At 42.6% G+C, this 12,700-nt stretch overlaps 1 protein-coding gene across 1 annotated transcript; it reads right to left on the bottom strand.

The window, feature by feature from the left end:
• Nucleotides 1-3,018: 3,018 nt before the first annotated feature.
• LOC119276350 (class E basic helix-loop-helix protein 22-like) lies at nucleotides 3,019-4,003 on the bottom strand. The gene has a single exon (XM_037557404.1). The coding sequence runs from the start codon at nucleotides 3,924-3,926 to the stop codon at nucleotides 3,465-3,467; it is 462 nt and encodes a 153-aa protein (XP_037413301.1). The 5' UTR covers nucleotides 3,927-4,003; the 3' UTR covers nucleotides 3,019-3,464.
• Nucleotides 4,004-12,700: the final 8,697 nt, after the last annotated feature.

The following is a 12,700-nucleotide window of genomic DNA, read 5'->3' as shown; positions in this document are numbered from 1 at the left end:
CTGAGAGTCCCTATAAGACACCCGTGTGGTTCAAGGAGCTGTGGCTTTGCACAGGTTGATCCAACTGTGCCGGCAGTTTAACTAAAACAAGGCAATGCAGAGACCCTTAGCATTCCGGCACCATAGTAAACGATACTGTACGTCTGGTTAACTATAGGATCACGTTTTTTTGCTCGGTTTTTATTTCGAACATTTTATGAAAATATTAATATATATGCTGAACAAATTTTGAATACACATTGAACATTTTAATATACATTAAACTTTTTTTTAAAAAAAGTATGGATTTTTTTGTAAAAACAACACTGAACAAATCATACACAATGAATATTTTGTCGTATACGTTGAACAATTTCTTAATATATGGTGAACAAATTTCGAATACACAGTGAATATTTTGTAACAGGCTGAACAATTTCTTAATATACGACGAACATTTTTGTAATATACACGATGAACAGTTTCGTAATGATGGTGAACTTTTTTTATAATATATGGTGAACATTTTCTTACTACACGGTGACCTTTTATATAAATAGGCAAAAAAGAGAAGGAAAAAAAGAAAAAGAAACAGAAACAGAAAACTTGAAAAAAAGGAAAAAAACAAAAGAGAAAAATAGAAATGAACTGGAAAAAACAACTGAAAACCGACAAAACAGCTAAACCAAGAAGAAAAACGAAAACAAACCTGAAGGAAACAGCTAAGGAAATATCAGCGAACATTTTTCAAATGCACAAATATTTTTTGAAAATTTATCAAAAAATACAAACGCCCAAACTTTTTCTAATTTCTTTGATTTTTTTTCAAGTGAACAGGCAACAGTCGACTCCACATAAATAACGTATGCAAGTTCGAATGGTCAATGGTCGACTGGCGACCGGTCAACCATCACCTGATCGAAGGAAGCCAGAGCGAGCAGCTCGGCCCACTGGCCGATGCGAAAAGGAGCGCCCAAGCACCGTTGACGCAATGGGCATCGACTAGGAGCACTCGACAACCAGAAACGACACAGAGCAAACGCACAAGGGGGGCGGGGTCACAATTTGACGGTGATGTTACCTTATATGTGCTATAACAAAATCACATCTAGATGTACGTATTCATTAACAATTTAGGTTTCTCCAGCTGTGTTGTACCACAACTTGTTCACTCCATAGCACGTTCTCGGCTTCATCCAGCTATTGGATGAGATCTTCCATCTCAAGAAGTACCGATGGTTGTTTGCAGTAAATTGAGACATTTAAATTCAACATTCTGAAATCCCAAACGTAAAGAGGAGAAGGTGCCCGGACCTCCGAAAGCCCTATTCTAATCCCGAACTCAAATGCACCCTAATAAACAGTAAAAAGTTAGAGAACAAATTTTAAAAATTCTGAATTTTTTTATGGTAAACCTTTACAAATGTTTTGTATGCTTGCAAAATTTCAGCAAGAAATGACGTTCGTGGAAGTCATGGCAAAAAAAAAAAAAAAATCGACACTACCAAATGTTTCCAAAACTAGAATTTTTGAAGCATCGATTTTTTTTTTGCCACAAACTTCAATGAATGTTATTTAGTGCTAAAATTTTGCAAGCGTACAAAACATTGGTCAAAGTTTACAACAAAAAAGTTTCAGATCTTTTTGAATTCTTTTCGATTTTATTGTTCATGAGGGAGCATTTGAGCTCAGAAGCAGATACTCCAGGTCCCCTGGACCACCCCCATTGTTCGACATCATTATTAAGAGTAAAGATGAAGATAAAGAAACATGTGGGCTATGTCAGGAGCATACGCCTCCACATCTCTTCCTGAGAAATACAAGCAGTCAAAGATTCCATTATCATTCAGGACAGAGGTGATGAAGCGTCCCCCCACTGACACTGTTGCGTTGCATTTGCATAGCTTGCACTGCCAGGCAAACAATTAACATGCTGGTGCCCACAATGCAGTGTCAGTTTTTTCATGAAAAATGGAACTTTCTGAAACAAGTCAAATGAAACCAACTGTTCACTCAGAAGAAGTATTCATCATACAACAGGGAGGCAGGGAATAGACAAGATTAATAAGTAACTACACAGCAGAATGAACCAATGGAGGAACTAACAACAGCTCAATCATGTGCAATCTTCTTTAACAAAGCTAGCTCGCTTGGCCCCGCTATACAGATCAATGAGAAGCACTTTTGTCTCATGGCCTGAACAAAGCATGTTAAGATTTGTGATTTGACACGCAACATAATCAACGCGTTTATACATCTCAATTCATTTGTGTTGAATGTGGCTGATTATAGAGCTCGCAGAATGTCCAACCTGAAAATGTGTTACCGTCTGCCATGTTTTCTTTAACATGCTACGCGGCAAATAGTCAGTGTAACATCAACCAAAAGCGCATTTGCTAGAACATTTTAAAAAAGAACATCATGCAAGGCTGATGTGGCCTTGCTGACGGCACTGATGTCTAGCAATTCTATCAAGCAAAGGGGCAATTATGTTACTATCATAAGGACCAAAGGGGCTGATATGATAATTTGTATCATAAAGACCAAAGGTAGGTCATCAACACATCTATATGAACAAATATTGGCTTCATTATGTTGACAAACATAAGGAAGTTTGGTGAACCAAACCATGCCACACGGAACGTAGAGTTGAAACAAACAAAGGGTTGTCAAACAACATAATCAAGCCAATAATAATGTGGCATGGTTTGGTTGTCAACATGTCACACCAACCACAGGATAACTTCATATTTTCTCAAAAATACTGGACCAAACTATGTTCAAATAGGTGGCGTTAGTTATCAGACTACCAGTGAATATGTGATTAGGTAATTAGCAACTATTTGCAACAATTTTGAGCCAATCAGTGGGGGTGTTCAGTCTCATATGTCCTTCTGTTTATTAATTTCAGATGGAAGTTCATCAATGTACCCAATCCGTACTCGTCTGAAAGAATTTATTGCACTTCAATCCCTCCTACCAGAACACCCACTCCAATGGATAGTAGTACCACACACTTCACCAGCCATTCAAACCACAAGATAAAATGGTACCACTGACAATTCAGCATTCATAGTGAAAGAGTACAAAAAAAAACGTAGGTATTTCCATGATTCCTGAATCTGATTGAAAACCAATCTCCCAACAAATAATCATAACCACTAAAAAGATACATTTGCCCACACAGCCCTTGTGTTTTATTAGTAACAGATATGGGTAACATGACTAATCACCACCACCGCTTGCAGATAAATCTACAGAGGCGCGAATACGACACATCACAAACATTTCATGAATTCACGCCCGTCGCAAGTTCCTCTAAGCCTCCATTAGCTCACCAAATATACAATCACAACCTCAAATGCATTCAATTAGTGGTAGAGGAATTATTCTGAACATTACCTTCAAACAAAAGATTCCAAAATGCAGACATTTTTCAGGAGCTTGCGTTTCTTGGGACCCTGTCACCGTCCGAGCAGAAGAGGTTACCAGCTGTGGAAGATATCGGAGCACTTGCCTTTGAACCAGCGGAGGCCCCTCCGCAGCGAGGACTTCACTTTCCCTTCCACTGAGTAGGCCTTGTAGCTCGCCACCCGCCGCCGCCGCTTCATCTCCGGGTCGCTGAAGCACCATATGTTGGCGCTTCCACCACCCCCACCTCCCCCTCCGCTGCCGCCGCTCCCCACGCCACCTTCCCTCCTCCCCGGGGGCGGGGGCAGTGCGAGGCGCGGAGGCGGGGGGAGAGGCGGAGGCGCCTTCGTGTAGATCTCGATCCGCCGGTCGCCTGCGCCGGGGAAAGCGCCGTCTTTCGGCGCGGAGGAGAAGTATGCGTTGGCTTGGGGGGCGACAGAGGAGAAGTAACCATTGCCGTGGAAGATGGTGGGGTCCGGGGCCGAGGACGGCGGGGGACGGAGGCCGCGCTGGTAGGGGCGGTGGTAGTCGGCCATGGAGAGGAGCGGGAGGAGGAGGTGGTGGCGGTGGAGATGGGGAGGAAATGGAATGCTGGGGAAATTCGGAATAGTCGTCTAGCTTTTTGTTTGGAAGGACAGTGGGAGAAAGGGAAAGAAGAGGACAGACCAAAGAATATTCATTTCCTTCGGGATGTGGAGTTTTATTTTTCTTATTTCAACCCCTCGGCAAAAAAAATGATAAATCATATACTCCTACTTCCTCTAATCCATATTACTTGTCACAGTTTTAATATGGCTTGATGATATAAACCTTGGAGGTTCTGACCTTTCAACAAGAAGCACTCCTTTAAGTTGGATGGATATCGACTTTGACGATCCAACTACATTTTACATTGGATACTAGACGACACGAGTGATAATCAGTCACTAACTCAATATCTTGAAGTTTACGGCATGGTCAATTTAATCACGAAGGTCTAATTCATGCATGCAATCGAGGACAACGAACTATAAAAAATAGTAAGGTAAGATGTACAAATAAAGATGAAACATTGGTAGAAGATGGGGTTTCAAGAAATGGTTTATTGTAAGGGACATGAGAGTATGCATGAGAAAGGGAAAGAAGTGGAAGCTACAAGAATTTTGGTTTCTTTCCCATGTATGAAATCTTTTTTTCCTGTATATCAATCCCTCAATAAAAAAACATATAGGATTTTAATTTGGTGATACGCACCTTGAGTGTCCTAGTCATTTAAAGGAAACACTCCTTTGCATTGGATGGAGATCAACTTTGACGACCCGACTACATCGTACGTCAGACATGGGACAACACGCATTAACAGTCACCAGACCATTTCACTTAAAGGTTACCGACAATATTGGATGCACACCACCTAACCATGAAGACCTAGTCCATGTGTGCAACCGAGAACAAGTAAGACCTCGTGCTTAAAGAAAGCAAGAACTGTGAAGATATGATGACCCACAAGTATATGGGATCAATCGTAGTCCTTTCAATAAGAGTGTCGAACCCAATGAGGAGCAGAAGGAAATGACAAGTGGTTTTTAGTAAGGTAATGTCTGCAAGCGCTGAAATTGTAAGTAACAGAGTAGTTTGATAGCAAGACAATTTGTAACGAGAAACTAACGGTAATAGTAACAAAAGTGCAGCAAGCTAGCCCAATCCTTTTGAGGCAAAGGACGGGCCAAAACGGTCTCTTATGATAGGCAAAGCGTTCTTGAGGGTACACGGGAATTTCATCTAGTCACTTTCATCATGTTGGTTTGATTTGTGTTCGCTACTTTGATAATTTAATATGTGGGTGGATCAGTGCTTAGGTGATGTTCTTACTTGAACAAACCTCCTACTTATGATTAACCCCCTCGCAAGCATCCGCAACTACGAGAAAAATATTAAGAATAAATTCTAACCATAGCATTGAACTTTTGGATCCAATCGGTCCCTTAAGGAATAGCGCATAAACTAGGGTTTATGTTTCTGTCACTCTCGCAACCCATCATCTAATAACTACTCCACAATGCATTCCCTCAGGTCCAAATATGATGAAGTGACATGTAGTCAACGTTCACATGACATCACTAAGGGAACCACAACATATATACTATCAAAATATTGAACACATATCAAGTTCACATGATTACTTGCAACAAGATTTTTCCCGTGACCTAAAAAACAAAAGTAACTACTCACAAATGATAATCATGCTCAAGATCAGAGGGGTATTAAATAGCTTAATGGATCTGAACATATAATCTTCCACCAAGTAAACCATATAGTAATCAACTACAAGATGTAATCAACACTACTAGTTGAAGGAAATATGCCCTAGAGGCAATAATAAAGTTATTATTTATATTTCCTTATATCATGATAAATGTTTATTATTCATGCTAAAATTGTATTAACCGGAAACTTAGTACATGTGTGAATACATAGACAAAATAGAGTGTCCATAGTATGCCTCTACTTGACTAGCTCGTTAATCAAAGATGGTTAAGTTTCCTGACCATAGACATGTGTTGTCATTTGATGAACGGGATCACATCATTAGAGAATGATGTGATGGACAAGACCCATCCATTAGCTTAGCATTATGATCATTTAGTTTTATTGCTATTGTTTTCTTCATGAGTTATACATATTCCTCTGACTATGAGATTATGCAACTCCCAAATACCGGAGGAACACTTTGTGTGCTATCAAACTTCACAATGTAACTGGGTGATTATAAAGATGCTCTACAGGTGTCTCTGAAGGTGTTTGTTGAGTTGGCATAGATCAAGATTAGGATTTTGTCACTCCGTGTATCGGAGAGGTATCTCTGGGCCCTCTCGGTAATGCACATCAATATAAGCCTTGCAAGCAATGTGACTAATGAGTTAGTTGCGGGATGATGCATTACAGAACGAGTAAAGAGACTTGCCGGTAATGAGATTGAACTAGGTATGATGATACCGACGATCGAATCTCAGGCAAGTAACATACCGATGACAAAGGAAATGACGTATGTTGTTATGCGGTTTGACCGATAAAGATCTTCGTAAAATATGTAGGAGCCAATATGAGCATCCAGGTTCCGCTATTGGTTATTGACCGGAGATGTGTCTCGGTCATGTCTACATAGTTCTCGAACCCGTAGGGTCCGCACGCTTAACGTTCGATGATGATTTGTATTATGAGTTATGTGTTTTGGTGACCGAAGTTTGTTCAGAGTCTCGGATGAGATCACGGACATGACGACGAGTCTCGAAATGGTCGAGAGGTAAAGATTGATATATTGGAAAGTTATATACGGACACCGGAATGGTTTTGATAAGGTTAGGGGATTTATCGGAGTACCGGGAGGCTACCGGACCCCCCGGGAAAGTTAATGGGCCTAATGGGCCATAGTGGAGGAGAGGAGGCAGGCCACGGGAGGTGGCGCGCACCCCCTTGCCCAATCCGAATTGGACAAGGGGAGGGGACGCGACCCCCCTCTTTCCTTCTCCTTCTCCCTCCTTTCCCCTTTCCCCCTCTCCGTTGGAAGGAAAGGGGGTGAATCCTACTAGGAATGGAGTCCTAGTAGGACTCCCCCCTCTTGGCGTGCCCCCCTTGGGCCGGCCTCCTCCTACCCCCTCCTTTATATACATGAGCTGGGGGCACCCCAAAGACACAACAGTTGTTTCTTAGCCGTGTGCGGTGCCCCCTTCCACAGTTTACTCCTCCGGTCATAGCGTCATAGTGCTTAGGCGAAGCCCTGCACGGATCACATCACCATCACCGCCGTCACGGCGTCGTGCTGACGGAACTCTCCCTCGATCCTCTACTGGATCAAGAGCTCGAGGGACGTCATCGAGCTGAACGTGTGCCGAACACGAAGGTGCCATACGTTCGATACTTGGATCGGTTGGATCGTGAAGACGTTCGACTACATCAACCGTGTTAATCTAACGCTTCTGCTTTCGGTCTATGAGGGTACGTGGACACACTCTCCCCTCTCATTGCTATGCATCTCCTAGATAGATCTTGCGTGATCATAGGATTTTTTTGAAATTGCATGCTACGTTCCCCAACAGTGGCATCCGAGCCAGGTCTATGCGTAGATGGTATGCACGAGTAGAACACAAAGAGTTGTGGCCGATAATAGTCATACTGCTTACCACTAGCGTCTTACTTTGATTCGGCGGTATTGTTGGATGAAGCGCCCCGGACCGACATTACATGACCGCGTTCATGAGACTGGTTCTACCAACGTGCTTCGCACACAGGTGGCTAGCGGGTGTCTGTTTCTGCAACTTTAGTTGAATCGAATTTGACTACGGCCGGTCCTTGTTGAAGGTTAAAACAACACTCTTGACGAAAAATCATTGTGGTTTTGATGCGTAGGTAAGAATGGTTTTTTGCTTGAAGCTCGTACCAGCCACGTAAAACTTGAAACAACAAAGTAGAGGACGTCTAACATGTTTTTGCAGGGCATGTTGTGATGTGATATGGTTATCGGTGTCAAAACCGGCAGATCTCGGGTAGGGGGTCCCGAATTGTGCATCTAAGGATTGATAGTAACAGGAGACAAGGGACACGATGTTTTAACCAGGTTCGGGCCTCTTGATGGAGGTAATACCCTACATCCTGCTTGATTGACTTTGATGAGTATAGGGGTTACAAGAGTTGATCTACCACGAGATCATAATGGCTAAACCCTAATTGTCTAGCTTGTATGATTATGATTGCCTCTACGGACTAAACCCTCCCGTTTATATAGACACCGGAGGGGGCTAGGGTTGTACAGAGTCGGTTTATAGAGAAAGGAATATTCATGTCCGCACGCTAAGCTTGCCTTCCACGCCAAGGAGAGTCCCATCCGGACACGGGAGGAAGTCTTCTGTCTTGTATCTTCATGACCCATTAGTCTGGCCCACGTCACATAGCTCGGACGCCCGAGGACCCCTTAATCCAGGACTCCCTCGGTAGCCCCCGAATCAGGCTTCAATGACGATGTGTCCAGCGCGCAGGTTGTCTTCGGCATTGCAAGGCAGGTTCCTCCTCCGAATACTTCAAAGCATCTGACCCGAAGAGTTATATTCGGCTTTTCATTTAATGTCATACCCTTTGGCTCCCGCGCCTCCATCTCTTCTGCTTCCACGTGTCAAACGAATACAAAAGGTTAGAGTATTTTTTGCACATAACACCCTGGCCATAAAAAGGCGTCTATTTAAAGGGATCGGATCTCAGATGCCATTCCACACCAGGTGGAAAAATCCTTAGAGCTTGCTACACTACAAAAAGATACACTTCCATGATGATACGTGTTTGTCATAGTAGGTCACGTTTTCTGTCATGGATGTACATCCATGACGATTTTATGACAGAGTCAAGATAGTCATACCTGTGTTGTCCACTTCCATGACAAAAAATCGCGCGTCATAGAAGTGCTTTCGTCAAGGGTGACCAACACGTGGCATCCACTGTAACGGAGCGCCGTTAAGCTACCGGGTCCGGTTTTGGATCCGATAACCCGTTAACAGCCCGGACCAATGGCGATTTTCCATGTGTAAAATCATCATTGGCTGGAGGAAACATGTGTCAGCTCCCCGTTGGCACAGGTGTCACTCATCCAATGGGCGAGATGCGCTTATGAAATGTTGACACATGGACTAGCCCAAAAGTGGCCCATAAAGTTTAAATGGGCCGACCCAACTAAAGGTCCACAAGATTTTGCGGTCCATAATGGGCCGGCCTAGCAAAAGGCCCACGAGATTTTGCGGACCATAATGGGCCAGCCCAGCTAAAGGCCCACAAGATTTTGCGGGCCATAATGGGCCGGCCTAGCTAAAGGCCCACGAGATTTTGTGGACCATAATGGGCCGGCCTAGCTAAAGGCCCACAAGATTTTGTGGACCATAATGGGCCGGCCCAGCTAAAGGCCCACGAGATTTCGCCGACCATAATGGGCCGGCCTAGCTGAAGGCCCAAAAGATTTTGATGACACTAGTAGGCCGATCCATTAACAGGCTGCCATGTTTTGGGCCAAATGCCGACCCATATTTGATCCGGTCCATTAGTAGTCTGCCACGTTCCAGGCCTAATAAAGGCCCATATGAGATCCGACCCATTAAAAGCCTCCCACCTTCTGGGCCAAATTACGGCCCAGATCAGGTCTGACCCTTTGAGAGCTTTGGGCTAAATTATGGCCCATATCAGATTCAGCCCGTCAACTGGACACCATGCTTTTGGGCCCACTTGATAAAGGCCCATTTAGTAATTCGGCCTGATATTAGTTTCGGCCTGTTAAAGGCCCGCTTAACATTTCGGCGCTATATACATTTCGGCCTGTTAAAAGCCCGTCATATAGTTGGGCCTAACTACGGCCTCGTTTGCATCCTGCCTGCTCACAGACGATAATCTGATTGGGCCAAATAAGGACCGAGACAATTTTGGCTTGTTATAAGCCCATGATTTGATTGGCACAATCATGGGCCGGGGTCTATTTCGGCCTGCTGCCGACCCGTGAGCTGTTCGGCACTTTCCAGGCCCAACCTACTTTTCAGCCTCCTAAAAGCCCATTGAGTTTTCTTGGGAAAATAGGGCCGGTGATTTACTCGGCCTATTAAAGGCCCGAATCTACTAGTGGGCCAGTTTACATTTAGGCCTGTTAACGGACCAAGATGACGGGGCCCATGATGCGGATCATACATAGTGATTTGCATGACGGCCCGATTATGTACCGTAATTTTATGGTTTGGCCGATTTACTGCGAAGACATGATATATATACAGTAAAATAACTGCAGCATCGTGAATAAGAAAAAACCCTAGACTATACAATAAAGAAATTACGGCATATTACATCCACTGGGCATCAAAGTTCGCCACTATGATAATAAAGCACAAGCAGACAGCAAATTACATACACTGGGCATCAATGATCACCACCAATGCAATTAAATACGCCGACAAAATAATATACCAAACCGACAACACTTCAATAGAGATCAAGAAAGGTTAGCCCTGCTCGGGAGCTGCAGCGCAAGCAGCTGAGCAAGCTGATGAGACTGCACTTGTTTGACACTTATATCATCCTCACTCTGAAAGATAAACAAGCAGACAGATGACAGTTTTTGCACATATAAGTATCAGTGCTAACAATTCATCACATTTCTTACTGACGAATAAAGTGACACGGTTTAAAATAGCATTAACACAATATGATACTGTTCAGGTCAAGACATGGCAGGAAATGACATTGTGAAGGAGTTGGCAGCTTCACGACACCACTGGATTACAGATCAAGAACTCATAAGTATCAATGGTTAGTGTGTTGTCAATTTATCCCATTTCAGATTGGCAAAATAAGATCACTTGCTCTGTATAGTTTAATTTACATGGTATGAAGAAGGAACTTGGTTGTATAACTGAAAACTTAAATTGAGAAGGACAAACTTTTGTTTATGAAGTACATATAAACTTTAAACATGCAATTTGATGCAAACACCAAAAATAAACAGTTGTTGCAGCCATGCCTAGCCAAATATACACAACAAAGTTTGAAGGCTTGAGAAGGACAAACTTACATTATTGGTGAAGGCAGGCTCTATAAAGCCCTTGTCCATGCTGATGGGGGGGGGGGGCAATTCAAGAAGTTTACCACAGAATCTTCTTTATAACCATTGCCTTTATTCTACATTTTGTTAAGAACAAATATAGATGTGACAATATAAGAAAAAATGGAGAATATTTAAGATAAGATGAAGATTGATGCTACATAACCAAGCAGCTATAAATGTAAGTACAACGATACAGGCAAAAGGTACATCAAAGAACAATGTAGAGCTAAACTTCTTCAGTACCATCAGTGTTATCCAACCTTATGGTAAGAGTAAATATAGATCTTATGTGTAGAAAATGGAGGGCAAAGGAAAATAAGCTGCAGAGTGATGGTACATGAACAACTACCTGTCAATATAAGTACACTGATAAAGGACAACAGGTACTTACAAGAACAATGCAAAGCTAAAAAAAATCATTGGCATTGGATATATTCTACACTAATGTAACCATTCATACAGATCGGATAATTTGGAGCGAACAATTGATAAGCAAGATATCATGCATACTGTTGTCACATAATGAACCATGTATGTATGCAAGTACAGTGATACAAGACAACATGTACTAACAAGAGCAAAGCAGCGGGCAGCATATTTGCGATATCCTGTCATTCTTTTCAAACCGGAATTCCTTTCCGAGCAGATTTCCTGCAAAAAAGATCCGTAAGGCACATGCGGAAAAGTAGAAGTTCAAATTGTCATGCGATATCACAGACAGTACCTCATCCTCGGAACGAGACCAGTGCATAACAAGGTTTTTCCATTCAATGTCTTCTAAATTTAGCACAGGAGACTTCACCAGAAATTCGTTTATAGACTTGTCATCAAAGTGTGATTTCCTCAGGTAACACCGATACTGCTGCAATGCTTCCTTGAAAAGTGCAAGCAAGCTTTGCTCATCATGACTATCCAGATTGATCCTCGCCTACTTACAACAATGTAATGTAAATCATTGATGTGTTCAATTAGCAGAAAATAGGAAAATAATCACCATGAATAATAGCACTTACACGTAAGTGGGACAGGAAGATGTGAAAATGGTGTTTGTCTTCACTATAATCTTCCCATGATGGGAATATATGCACGTAGTCCCTAACAACATTGAAAGCATTGTCTTTTAAACTGGGAATAACTGGAATGGGGTTCCAATCTGCAGGATTTGGCCATCTCTACAATTGGGATAGGTCTTTGGCTGATGGACTTGCTGTACTTTTTGCTGGAGTGGGATTTTTATGTGGTACGACTGGTGTTATGGCAACTCAAATCGGCATACCTTTTGCTGGAGTGCAGGTCCTGTGTGGTGGGGCTAGTGGTGTGGCCAGTGAAGTATGGGTACAGTCTGCTGGAGTCGGTCCTACATTTTGTGTCACTAGTTGTACAACCAATATAAGTGGGGTGATGTCTGATTTCTTCGGCACAACCACGTTTTTCAAGGACTTTGCTGGTGCTCCTTCAGGTTCGGCAATCACCCTCTTCCTTTTTGATGTTTGATGCACAAGAATAACATTTGAGTGAAAAAACATGATATGATGAAAGATGGAATATGTATTGATAATGGATGGGCATGGCATCTCGACATATATGATGAGTAAACTAAGCAGATGGTGGTGCAACAAAGTAGAAGAAATGCAAGACAACATATGCAAGATACGTGCAATCAATTAAAACTTGCCAAATTAGAACAGGCACCTTGATGGGTGAACA

This window comes from Triticum dicoccoides, chromosome 1A (assembly GCF_002162155.2).
Source record: "Triticum dicoccoides isolate Atlit2015 ecotype Zavitan chromosome 1A, WEW_v2.0, whole genome shotgun sequence".
Taxonomy (NCBI): Eukaryota; Viridiplantae; Streptophyta; class Magnoliopsida; order Poales; family Poaceae; genus Triticum; species Triticum dicoccoides.
This window is presented reverse-complemented; position numbering and strand designations above follow the sequence as displayed.